This window comes from Eucalyptus grandis, chromosome 8 (assembly GCF_016545825.1).
Source record: "Eucalyptus grandis isolate ANBG69807.140 chromosome 8, ASM1654582v1, whole genome shotgun sequence".
NCBI classification, from domain to species: Eukaryota; Viridiplantae; Streptophyta; class Magnoliopsida; order Myrtales; family Myrtaceae; genus Eucalyptus; species Eucalyptus grandis.
This window is the reverse complement of record NC_052619.1, coordinates 5,265,450-5,277,447: the sequence shown is the minus strand read 5'-3', so window position 1 is coordinate 5,277,447 and position 11,998 is coordinate 5,265,450. Positions and strand designations below refer to the sequence as shown.

The 11,998-nt window shown below is 38.8% G+C and overlaps 1 protein-coding gene across 1 annotated transcript; it reads right to left on the bottom strand.

The window, feature by feature from the left end:
* Positions 1-803: 803 nt before the first annotated feature.
* LOC104456019 (methionine--tRNA ligase, cytoplasmic) lies at positions 804-11,934 on the bottom strand. Its single transcript, XM_010070714.3, has 17 exons — positions 11,631-11,934; positions 10,883-11,027; positions 10,367-10,520; positions 10,113-10,268; positions 9,547-9,777; positions 9,224-9,367; positions 7,755-7,845; positions 7,493-7,599; positions 7,284-7,398; positions 7,029-7,147; positions 4,350-4,415; positions 4,119-4,247; positions 3,850-3,993; positions 3,583-3,703; positions 1,882-2,120; positions 1,663-1,764; positions 804-1,276 (listed from the first exon to the last, which is right to left on the bottom strand). The coding sequence occupies exons 1-17, from the start codon at positions 11,740-11,742 to the stop codon at positions 1,046-1,048; spliced, it is 2,406 nt and encodes an 801-aa protein (XP_010069016.2). The 5' UTR covers positions 11,743-11,934; the 3' UTR covers positions 804-1,045.
* Positions 11,935-11,998: the final 64 nt, after the last annotated feature.

The window sequence follows — 11,998 nt, the reverse complement described above, 5'->3', positions numbered from 1 at the left end:
ATCGAACTCTTCTTCTGTCCGATTCCTCAATTTAGGCATCTGCCCTCATGATCCATTCACTCCTTTCCCGAGAGTTTTCTGTTCATCTCGAATCCTACGGACCATCGCATTTGATCAAGTGACGATTAGCGATATAATTAAGAATGTCTAGAGATTCAGAGGCATGCACGTACTCCCACGCGAGGACGAAGATTAAACCCTGCAATCCTCAGGATGAAAGTCAAATGGCACAACCTGGAGTTTGCTCATTTGACTCAACCTCGAGGAATCAATCAGGGGGTGTGGCATCCCCTTATCGTGTGCTTGCAGCGTCATCAAGCTGGAGGAAACAGCTTCTCAAGCGATCCCTAACTGAACCAGCCATTTCTTGTAACATTGCACGCTAACAGGTTTTCTATATTTTCCCAAGAACTTCCCTCCCAAGAAAGCATTTGAAAATGAAATAGCCAGTGATTGGTGCCGATAAATACATCTTTGACGGCATCAGACGGCCCGATCAAAAGACCAGGGCCAGCCCATTAATCACCTTTGCTTCAGAGTTTTCGTCCAGAATCAGGCAAAATTGCCTACTAGTTACCACCGCCATTTGTATACCATCTCTCCTCACTCATCATCATAAACAAACTTGTCCCAATCTCATCTCCAACCTTCCCCGTGAATAATGCTGCACGGCCTCTCAGCCGCACATGGGATACTGCCATGCTGGGTGGCCAAACCAATGCCCTTACAAATTCCAAACGAGTCTTCCGTGCTTGTGTGCATTTGCTTGCTCAACATGCACATCTGCCCCGGGTGCATGCTCAAAACACAAAAAAAGCATTCCCATTTCCTTGTGCTGAACTATAAAGAGAACATCCTTAGTAGAGTCAAAAATCTGTTAGGGAGCTATAAGACCAATCATCATTTTACACTATTCCAAGGGCTGAAAAATCATTAGCCCAGACATTGGCAAGCCAGGTAAACACGAGCTTCAAGTCTACAAATTGAAGACGAGAAAAACAGTGAGCCATCATATCTCCAAAATTGTAGAAGCCTACCCGGCAATTTACCGAATCGAGCCATCCTGAATAGAAGAAGCCTTGCAAACGCCAGCTGATGTGGTGAATGGGATGTTCTTGAAGTGTGCTACTAGTCCTGAATCCGTGTGCAGATCTGGTTGCAGCGTCTCCCAAACCTTCTTCTTAGGGTTTAATACATCATCAGGCGCTCCTTCAAACCCAGGGAATGTAACTCTCTCTCCAACCTTAGCAGACTCAGGTGGTTCAATTAACTCAACCTGAAAAATCAAATGTCATAGTTTGGTTTATTAATCCATTGACCATCCATAATCAACCCATGTAGAACAACCACACCAAAAATTCCTCAATAATTTCTTCACAAGTAGACAACAATTGAAAATAGGCTACTTAACTAGGATTGCAGAGCAAGAACTGTCATATCAACAAAAATAAACATCTTGAGAGACGCCAAGCCTCAAAATGTTTCATTGCAAAGGTTCATAAATTGGAATATTTCAGCAAGTGACTACAGTCTAAATTATCAGTTCACAATACTTGCTGTCACCTTTACTAGTTAAAGAGAATCAAATCCCATTCCTTTGAGGCCTTAACAGATGACTAATTTACTGAGCAGGAAAACAAAAATGATTTCTGAAAAATGCACCTTGGTGTTCTCCTTGTTTGAAGCGCAAAGAACCATTGCCTGTGACTTGATACCACGCATGGTAGCTGGCTTCAGGTTGCACAGAACACAAACCTTCCGATTCTGCCAAAATAGATTCACCGATAAGTGAGAAGTTAGCTAAATTGCTAATATCTGTGCTGCAAAACAAGGTCGACAATATGCTGTGGAAAATGAACATGGTTAGAATGAGAAAAAAACCTGCATTTCCTCCAGAGGGATATACTTGACAAGGCCACTAACTACTGTTCTATTTTGACCTTCGCCAACATCAATCTCTTCAACATACAATGAGTCAGCATCCGGATGCTTCTGAACTTTTGTTATGAGGCCCACGCGGATATCTAGTCTGGTAATGGAAATCTCTGCTTCAGCAGCAGGAGCCTTGGATTTGGCACCAGCTGAAGATTTTGCTGGTTGTGACTTTTTTCTGCTTCCATCTATCACAAAAGAAGTTTCTTTATTAACATGCAATGGATAATGTCAGACTGCTCTTCTAAATCTCACTGCAGACAGGACAGAAGCAGTACGTCATTTTGAGATGTGGATTGATGAAATGATCCATCTCCGCCTAACTTGGCAATAGTATTAAAAACTTGGCCACTAACAAGTTATTTGATCTTGTAAGCTGCACCTTAGCATTATATTCATATGCATGTTCTTGACATAATATGCTTCAAATTGAACTGCTTCATTTTATTATTGTTATCTTCATTTGCCAATTGCTCTCCATGTGACCTTTATCTTGGCTGGGTTGATCTTGACCATCCTAGGGATTTTGGTGTAGATATGATAGTGTATGTTTCCTCTCTACCAGTTCTAATTACATGTCCAAATTATATTTAATCTTCGACCAAAAAAAATATATTATTACTCATGATTAGTTAGTTCTTTTGTTCATGACTCATCGCAATCTTTATTCTTTTAAAGAAAATCACAATCTTAGAAGCAAATTCATGAATATTAAGTAGATTAACAAAAGTCCAAAAATTAAGGGAAAAAGGGTGACAGTTCACATCTTGCTTTCTCTTTTTTGACAAGAATTCGGGTCAAGGCGTTTTGAGGGTATAATATTGAAGATACATACATACTTAATTGGCTAGTGATTTTACATTTATTATCTGCCGAGTCTACATCTTGCATAAAACCTACTATTCATGCAATGATTTGATTATTAAAATCAAAGGGGTATCTTTTATTCGTAAAAGTTGTTATCACATCCTGAATTTACATTTATCATCTGCTGAGCCTACATCTTGCAGACCTGTTCATGCAATGATTTCATGATTAAAATCCAAGAGGCAATTTATATTCATAAAGTTGCCATCATGCCCCTTTTTGAATAATGACTTATAAGTAGTACAATTCTAATGGATCCAAATATAAGCAATGATTAGTTAAACTTATAACTGTAAAAGATTACATGTGTAATCATTAGAGAATTCATGAAATGACTTGTCCACTCCATCAAATCAGAATATACTATTCCAGTTCATATTAATGATAGGTATAATTTTTCATGGAATTTAGTCTAGAATATTAAGGTTGAAAATTGTCAAAGGTTTTGGCTTATGTCATGAAGTAATAAACTATGGAAACTATAAGAGACCAACCAATTGCAGAACTCTAAAGAATATATATTTCTGTATTGTTACATGCTTCCTTTATATGCATGAAACGTTTTATGTGATTGAAGTAGAACATCATATTATTCTTCACTATTATTCTTCACATGGGTGAGGCAGAATTATCAATAGCAATGGTTCTTACATCCCATGCTTACATGCCATGGAAGGCATGCTACGATTACCGAATAACCAGGACATTCTTTCTTTATCTATCACATTGCTAATAAACAAAACTCAAATGAACCTAAAAAGAGAAAATGCAACTATCCTCCACCTGATACTTTAGTCTTTCGCAATTGCTCAGCCACCTTCGCAGCTTCAGCTTCTGCTCTCACAATTCTATCTGCTTGACTTCCAGCAAACTTAGTCCGATAGAATTCCACTTCTTCATCTTTCTAGATATCATAAAATTTCAAATATTAAGCTTGACTGATTATTGATACCTCCAAAATAATGAAATACTTGGATAATTAAGACAGGAAATAATTTTTTCCATCTATTTTTATTTATCTTTATGGGTTTGTGAGGCTCAAACACTTACCAATTCCTTAAATAAAGGCTCTGGTACCCCAATCTTGTGGCCAGCAGGTATAATCTCCCAAGGTCTTTTAGCTCTCTCGATCTCCCCATTTTCATCTTGAAGTGAAACTTGTGTCTCAGGAGGCAAATTTAGCTGCTTAAATACCTGAAGCACCAGCAGACAGAATGCAGAAACATCTTCAGTCTGAACCAACGAAACAAGATTCCTCCCACATGCAAAAAATCATCATCAAATCTATGGCTTGTCTAACTGTAGGCAAACTTAGTTACCTCAATGGAAAATGAAGGCATGAAAGGTTCGAGTAAACATGCAAGGAGATGCACCAGGCCCACAGAAGTTCTCATCACAATAGAGCAAGACGGTTTGTCTTCTTTGTACAGCTTCCAGAATTGACTTGCCTGAAAATACAATGATTCAACGAGTGAATGAGACATCCTTATCCAAAAAAGAAACATATAAACAGTACATTCACAAGGTATTTAGAAATTCTCCTAGCATACTTGCAGATACGCGTTTCCCTCGCTTGAAATGCTCATTGCAGTCTTGAGTCCCTGCTTTAGTTTGACCTATACACATTGCAGATTTATGCATGCATCATAAATGGCAAATTTCCTCGCAATTTATTACATGCTGTGGTAGAGAAATGGGGAGCATGCTTTCGAGTCATAATGAACACAATTCTTGGCAACACAGAACAGATACAGGATGCTTTGTGATTTTTCAATGATTCAATTATAATCCTGCTTGGAATGAGGATATACTATTCTCTTTGGCTGCTAAATGAAAAGCAAGCATTATTTGCTCTGAATAAATCCAGTGGACATGTGGTAAACATTATGCTCCCATCATGTAGTGATGCAATCCATAGTGAACACTACCCTAATATGTCCTGATTTTATACTATAGACCTATGTGGTCTTTGTGAAGATTGACCCTGTGGAGCATTTGATATGGCATAAAGGTATGTTGTATATTTCCTCATTGGCTACGATTTGCTACCATACTGTTGTCACAAATGTTTTATCACATGCCTACTACCCAGCAAAGGAGTCATCAACTCATTTTTTAAAGATCGAGTTGTATATGGATGCTTAAATATTTAAAGGGCCACCTCAAAATGGGTTCAAAACTCAAAGTTCAATCAGATTGGGTCTTAATGGGTTTGTGGATAACTCATTTTCAGCCCTATTAAAAACTAAGAAGGTTAGCTTCTTTCAGGCCACTTCTTTTTCTTCATCCTCCACCAAGCAAACCACTGTGGCATCTGACGCTGCCGTCGCATCTCCCTTGATGTCTAGTTTGGCCAGCCGTCATCCGTCGCCCATGTTGCATCAAGCCTCAACTGTGGCGACAATCATTGTTGCGCCCGAGAGTTCTGTCTTTCTTCAATCGAGTAAGATACTGATTGAAGGTGGTCGTGAGGCCACAACCACGGTGACAAGCGACATCAGATCTGACGTCATGAGGGAGGGCATGGCGACTAGGTTTGGATAGTAGGCAATCAGGCCTTTGATCGGTTTAATAATACTGCCTCAATTCTCTCCTTTACCTGTGCTTCTGAATCGATTTCACTGTGCACCTCTTGTAGACTTGGCACTTCTCTCTCGCCACAACACAGAGAGAGCACCTTCAAGTTAACTATTGAGCCCAAAAGAAGAAGCACATCATTTGAAACCCATTTTGTCCCACGCCCCAATAAGAAGCCCACAATAGCCAACCATTCTTTTCTGTTGTATCAATATGGCCAAAATTATCAATTTAAGAAAAAAAAACCAAAAGGAATAAGTGCACTGAAAGTCTTATAACATTTCAAGAAAAATTGATTCCTAAACCTTATAAACAGTACAATTAAGTCCTAAAACTTATCATGGTACAATCAAGTCCTCTTGTTAACTCCATCTAATTTAGCTAATGGAAAATGCTAACTGATTTTTTTTATTATTTTCTCTCTCCTACGTGGTGCTAACGTGACTAAAACAAGAAGAATATGGCTAAAACAACATTGTTTTGATCTAAATATGATTTTTAATCTAAATAATATCTAAATTAGATTTAAAAATAATTTAAATTTAAACTTTATTTATATATTTAGAGAGAGAGAGAGAGAGAGAGAGAGAGAGAGAGAGAGAGAGAGAGAGAGAGAGAGAGAGAGAGAGACGTCAAATAAGTTTGCCCACAGCCCAATGACCCTCACCGAGGCCGGCCATCACCCACCACCACTAGCCCTTCCCAAGGGCAATGGGCGGCGGCACCTTTGACTGGCTTCCTTTTTTTTTTTGTTTTAATTGACTTATTTTTAAACATCATCTAAATAAAATTTCCATTAAAAAATCAAATTTAGACTAAAACAACGGTATTTTAGCCATATCAGTGCCACATAGGAGAGAGAAAATAATTAAATAAAAAAGTCACGTCAGCGTTTCTATAAGCCAAGTTGTACAGAGATGACAGAAGGACTTGATTGCACCAATTTGACAAGTCTTAAGACTTAATTAGCACCGTTTGTAAGTTTAAGATTTCAATTGCACTTTCATAACAAGTTTTAAAACTTTCAATGCACTTATCCTAAAAACCAATGTGGCCCACCTAGGTTAGATTGGGTTCGGTATGTGTTACTAGATTGCGAAGATACTATCTTTTTTATTTTTTTTGGTCGGAACTAAGGCTCTATTTGCTTTGAGGAATGTGAACGATTTAGAAAACATTTTTCTAAAACTAATCGCTCATATCACTTAAATTAATTAACCAATAAAAACTATTTTCATTATTGAAAACAATTTTTGTCTAAACATTTACGTGAATTTTCATTTATTCATTTATGAGCCATATAAGCGATTACGGAAAATATATTCTAAATCATTCATTTTCTGCAAAACAAACAGAGCCTTAAACTACATAATATGGGTTAATTTTGGGTCAGGCCCATTTTTGACCCACCCGCTTGGTAGGTCTAGTACCCAATAAGGTGATCGATTACTTACTCTAACTAGTGATATGTATTCTAAGCGATGAGGCTAGCTTGTTTAGAATACTGGCAATAAGACAAGATTGCAGAATCAAATAGCACAGTAGAAGGTTGCTGAAATATGTGCTTTGAATTTGATTCTTGCATGAGACTAACTTGTGCCTTCTTTGAGGGAATCAAGAGAAATAAATTGTGCATTTCCCAAAGAAGATACCTTTTCCATGGCCTCCACATATTGCTCCACCAACTTGCCAACTTTCTCAGCCAATTCTACCGTCAGGGAATGTGAATCAGCACCTTGAGCATCAGGAATAACAGAACCATATCCTAAACCTGCAGTCAAAATTAATATTTCAGAAACACCAGTTGCTAGATAAGTGACATATCAGTTGAATTAAAAGTAGGATATTCCATTTCTGAAGCAAAAGAGGGATAAGATCTACAAACACTGCCAAAACACCAAATTAACCTGTGGGCTTTGCGACAAAGCTCAACACCCTGTTAACAAAGTTGCCCAAATTATTCAGCAACTCGCTGTTCAGTTTTGCTTGCAAATCCACCCAGGTAAACAATGTATCAGAAACCTATTTGCAAATACAGATTAGGAATGTGAATAGAAATTCAATATAAGAGGCATATATCAAACAAGTTAAATTAATCCTGCTCCCACAATATTACCTCTGGTCTATTAGTTAGCAAGTAATATCTCCATACTTCGACTGGAATATTTGTATCTTTAACATCATTGCCAAACACTCCAATCCCTTTGCTCTTAGAAAACTTTCCTGCGCAAAAAAGCAATTTATGCTCAAGCTGACCTGAGATACTTATGTGCACAGAACCATTATATATGCCTGGAAAAATTCATCTTATTTCTAATCAGATCATTACTAGCAGAATGATTGTCGGTATTTACACAAACAAGAATCGGGAAATTCACCTGCTTCATAGTTCAAGTACTCTGTGACACTAATTGTCTTCATCAGGGTCCACTTTTCCCCAGTTCCAAGAAGAGTAGATGGAAATATCACCTGAAACCAGAAAAATTTGCCTCTAAGTTTGAATAGTGTGCAACACCTGCTAAGGAAAAGGTTTCATCACAATAGCATTCCCCACTAAAACTAATCAAATCTTCCTTTTATATAGCAGCATCTTAGAATTTAGGCCTTCAAAAGAAGGATGATCTTTTTTTTTTTTGGGGCCGGGGGGGGTTGGGTTGTCAGCACTCTTTGAATGTTGTGTATCAGCTGGTAAAACCAAGTCAGTTTTGAAACCCATATGTTGAGTTCTCACAGTTTGATGCAGCCATGAGTTTTTATTCGATATCTTCAAATTACAGGGCAGAAAATTAATGTACATCCAAAGTGATTTTTTACGTGTCACATGACAACTTCTTTGATGTTTTAGTGAACTTGATAAAATCTCCAAGAAATAAACCGGAGAAAGGTGGAAAGAGGAATGAAAACCTAGATTCGACCTTGGGAAAATTCAGGTCTGTTCAAAGAGTTCCATTTAGGAATGATATTGGGACAACGGAAATGAGTCTTGAGCAAGAAGATTCAACAAAATCTTTAGATGAAATACTATACAATGAGTCTGATTGTTTCGAAATACACCTAAATACCTTTTTGTTGTTTTACCAATTATTCTTATTTCACTTTCTTAGTATCACCATACATGGAGATTATTAAAGAAAAGACGGACAGTTCAGCTGCTTATCAATAAATTCCATGTTTCCTTTTCGAAGGATCTCGGGATAAGGAAGAGCTGCTAATTGTTGCATTAGGGAACCAAAAGAAACTCACGGACAACCACCACCATGATAAATAATCAAAAACATGGGTCATAACATGCTGAAATAACAAAAGAATTCACATTGAAACCAATAATACACCTACCTACCACATGGACCTCATCTTGGATAACTAAGAGAAATATCACTTTGAGTTAATGTCATGCACACCAGAGCATAAGTTAAAAATAGAAACTCTCCAATGGACTCTCCAATGGACTATTCTCTAGAATTGGTTGAAAATTGTTTAGACTAAAAATTTCTATCAGTCACATAACAAGGTTAACAAAAATTAGCAACCGTGATTCTCATCATCCCAGCATCACAATTAAATTTAGCAACTGCTGCATGAGTCATTCAGGAAAAACATTCCACAAGGTGATTTAGCACTCTGGTACAAAACAAGATTTGCGTCGAAGTTAATGACAGGATGCATCTAATTTCAACATCAACAGGTTTAGGTATATCAGTAAGGAGAGGTAAGAGCATTAGCCATCAGAGCAGATATAGGACATTTAAGATTGTCGATACAAAGAGAAAGAAGAAGGGGATCAAAGCATAAGTAAGATCTTAAAGACTGTTGATGTAAAGAAAGACTAGAAAAGTCCAACACTTACGGTGTGAAATGGCACATTATCCTTGCCCATAAACTGAAACAACTCCACATTCTCAGGATTCTTCCACCACTGCTCCCATTCTGGGGTGTAACATGAAGTTATTGAGACGTACCCAATTGGTGCATCGAACCAAACATAGAACACCTTACTCATTGCATCAACAGACAAGCAAATGCACATGTCAAGATCATTTTTTAAAGGAATGAAGACTAGAAAAAAAAACAAACCGAAAATGTGAGATCTTTAACCCTATCACGAGATTACTCATAATTTCAGCTGTAGAAGCACGAGAGTTCAAAATATTTGAATAGATAATTTCTAACCTTGTCTTCAAACTTCTCATGGGGTACAGGAACTCCCCACTTCAGATCCCTTGTGATACATCGAGGTTTAAGTCCTTCTCTTAGCCATGCATGAGTTGTCTGAATGGCATTCTGGCTCCAGGATCCAGCTTCCGACATCTCATTAATATATTCCACCAATTTATCCTTCAGCTGAGGAAGCTCGAGGAACAAGTGATTTGTATCACGGATTCTCGGAGTTGTCTGACAAACCTGTAAACAAGCACTAAGATAAATCGCACCTAAAAACAGGTCAATATGTTGAGGTCACTTAAATCATGCATGAAAACTAGTTGCTCCAGCATCCGTTTCTTTCATCAAAGACGTAAAACAGACAGTCAGAGGAGCTAAAGAAAGAGGCTCTTATGACTATGGCTGAAAACAAGTCCTAAATTTCTACATTCTAGCTAAGCATTGATATTATCTTGACTAGTAGTAATCTGCCTCGCATTCACAATTCATTAAAGTGCACAGGAGACGGCCTCGCATGCAAGCATGGCCTATACCAAATAAACTACAAAAATCAAAACCTAGTGAATGTGTAGTACCTTACACCTAGGATCAATTAACTCAGTTGGATTCAAAAGCTTTCCGCACTTCTCACATTGATCGCCCCGCGCAGAATCATAGTTACAACCTGGGGTAGGACAAACACCCTCCACAAGCCGGTCAGCTAAGAATCTCGGGCAGTTATCACAGTAAAGCTGTCACAATGAAACGTTGTTCAATTAAAAAAATTTGAGAAATTTTTACTAATGAATTGGCAAAATGAACAACTAAATAGCTTCCCAAACTTTTAAACCTGCTGCATTGTGTTCTCAGTAAGCCAATTGTTATCATACAATTTCTTGAAAATAGCTTGGCACACTTCAGTCTGCTGTGGGGTCGACGTACGCCCAAACTTATCAAAGCTTATGTCGAACCAGTCATAGACTTGCTTATGCACTGCATGGTATCTGAAGCATGACAGGAGAAAGAACTTAACTGTAAATTTTATGAGAAATCAATTTTTGTGATTATATGAAACAATAATGAATGTAAACAAAATAATTTTCACGTCAACAGCGTTCCTGTAGAGACGAATGCCACAACCCACTGCATAACGTTTCCAAGATAACTCAGCTGTGAAACCATATGCACAACCAAGAACACAGAAAACCTGGAATGCCTTTAAAAGGACACATATAATCTTTTTACCAAAGAAATTTCCAATTAAGAAGAAGAAAATTATCACGCATGCTTTTCACGCATTTCAAAGCAATTTCCATTCTTTCGACACAACGACGATGCAAAAGAAATGATGAGAAATTATAATTACTTGTCACAAATCTGCTGAGGTGTGCACTTCTCCTCCATGGCTTTAGTCTCCGTTGCAGTCCCGTACTCATCGGTCCCACAAATATATACCGCATTGTAACCTCTAAGGCGGCAGTATCGAGCAAACACATCCGCACTCAACACACCTGTCCCGACAAAGTAGATCAATCAAATGCTCCAGAGGAGGGGGGAAAAACGACAAATCAACCAGAAGAAACAGGATACAAATTACAGCTCGTAATGACAAAACAACCGCATGTGCACTACTCTTTTCAATACTTTCCCAACATTTCATTCACATTTCATTTCGAGTACGTTTCTTCCGCATGCCAATTGTTCGACTTACAAAAGAGCTTACAAATGCTCTAGAGAGGGAGGAGAAAGAAACACATCGACCAAAAGAAACAAGATACAAATCACAGCTCGCAAGAACAAAACAAGCGCACGCGCACGACTCTTTTCCGCTACTTTCCCAATATTCCATTCGAGCGCGTTTCTTCCGCACGCCGATCGATCGACTCACCGCAGGAACTCGGCCAATAATATCGAGCAAGGCAAGAGCGCGCGGAAAGAATGCAGAATACGGAGGTCAATCGCCACTATCGAGCCAAACGCGATTGCTCTAACTAAGGGGAATAAAAAAACCAGAAGAACGCGCTGAAGCTGCTCGATCAAATGCGCAGGAGAAAAAGAAATCGCGAACAAACCGTCCGGCAACGGAAAGAAATCGAGAGGAACAGGAGGCGTACATCCGATGATGTTGCCGAGGTGGGGGACGTTGTTGACGTAAGGCAGGGCGCTGGTGATCAGGACGTTCCTCTTCCCCGGGATCGGGAGCTTCGTCCCGCCGCTGCTCCCCATGCTTTCCTCCGAGGAGCGCTCGCCGGTTCCGCCGGTTCCGCCGGTTCCGCCGCCGGCGATTGGTGGAGACGGGAAGAAGAAGAAGAAGAAGATGTGGGTGAAGCAGAGAGGAGGCGAAGGGTTTTTAGAACGTTGAGAAATGAGAGGAGGGCTTAGGTAAGTGGGAAGGGATTTTTTAATTGGGCTTTCGGTTCTAAGGCTAAATCGTGGAGGAGCCCCCTTTTTATAGTAAGGTAGGTTGTTGCCTTCTTCCTTG

Excerpts from the sequence above, each read along its gene's own strand:
- LOC104456019 (XM_010070714.3), bottom strand. The coding sequence starts at position 11,742 with ATGGGGAGCAGCGGCGGGACGAAGCTCCCGATCCCGGGGAAGAGGAAC. Across the intron at positions 10,269-10,366 it reads CTGAGAACACAATGCAGCAG|CTTTACTGTGATAACTGCCC; the intron begins GTTTAAAAGTTT and ends TCATTGTGACAG. Across the intron at positions 1,765-1,881 it reads TCCCTCTGGAGGAAATGCAG|AATCGGAAGGTTTGTGTTCT; the intron begins GTTTTTTTCTCA and ends CTATTTTGGCAG.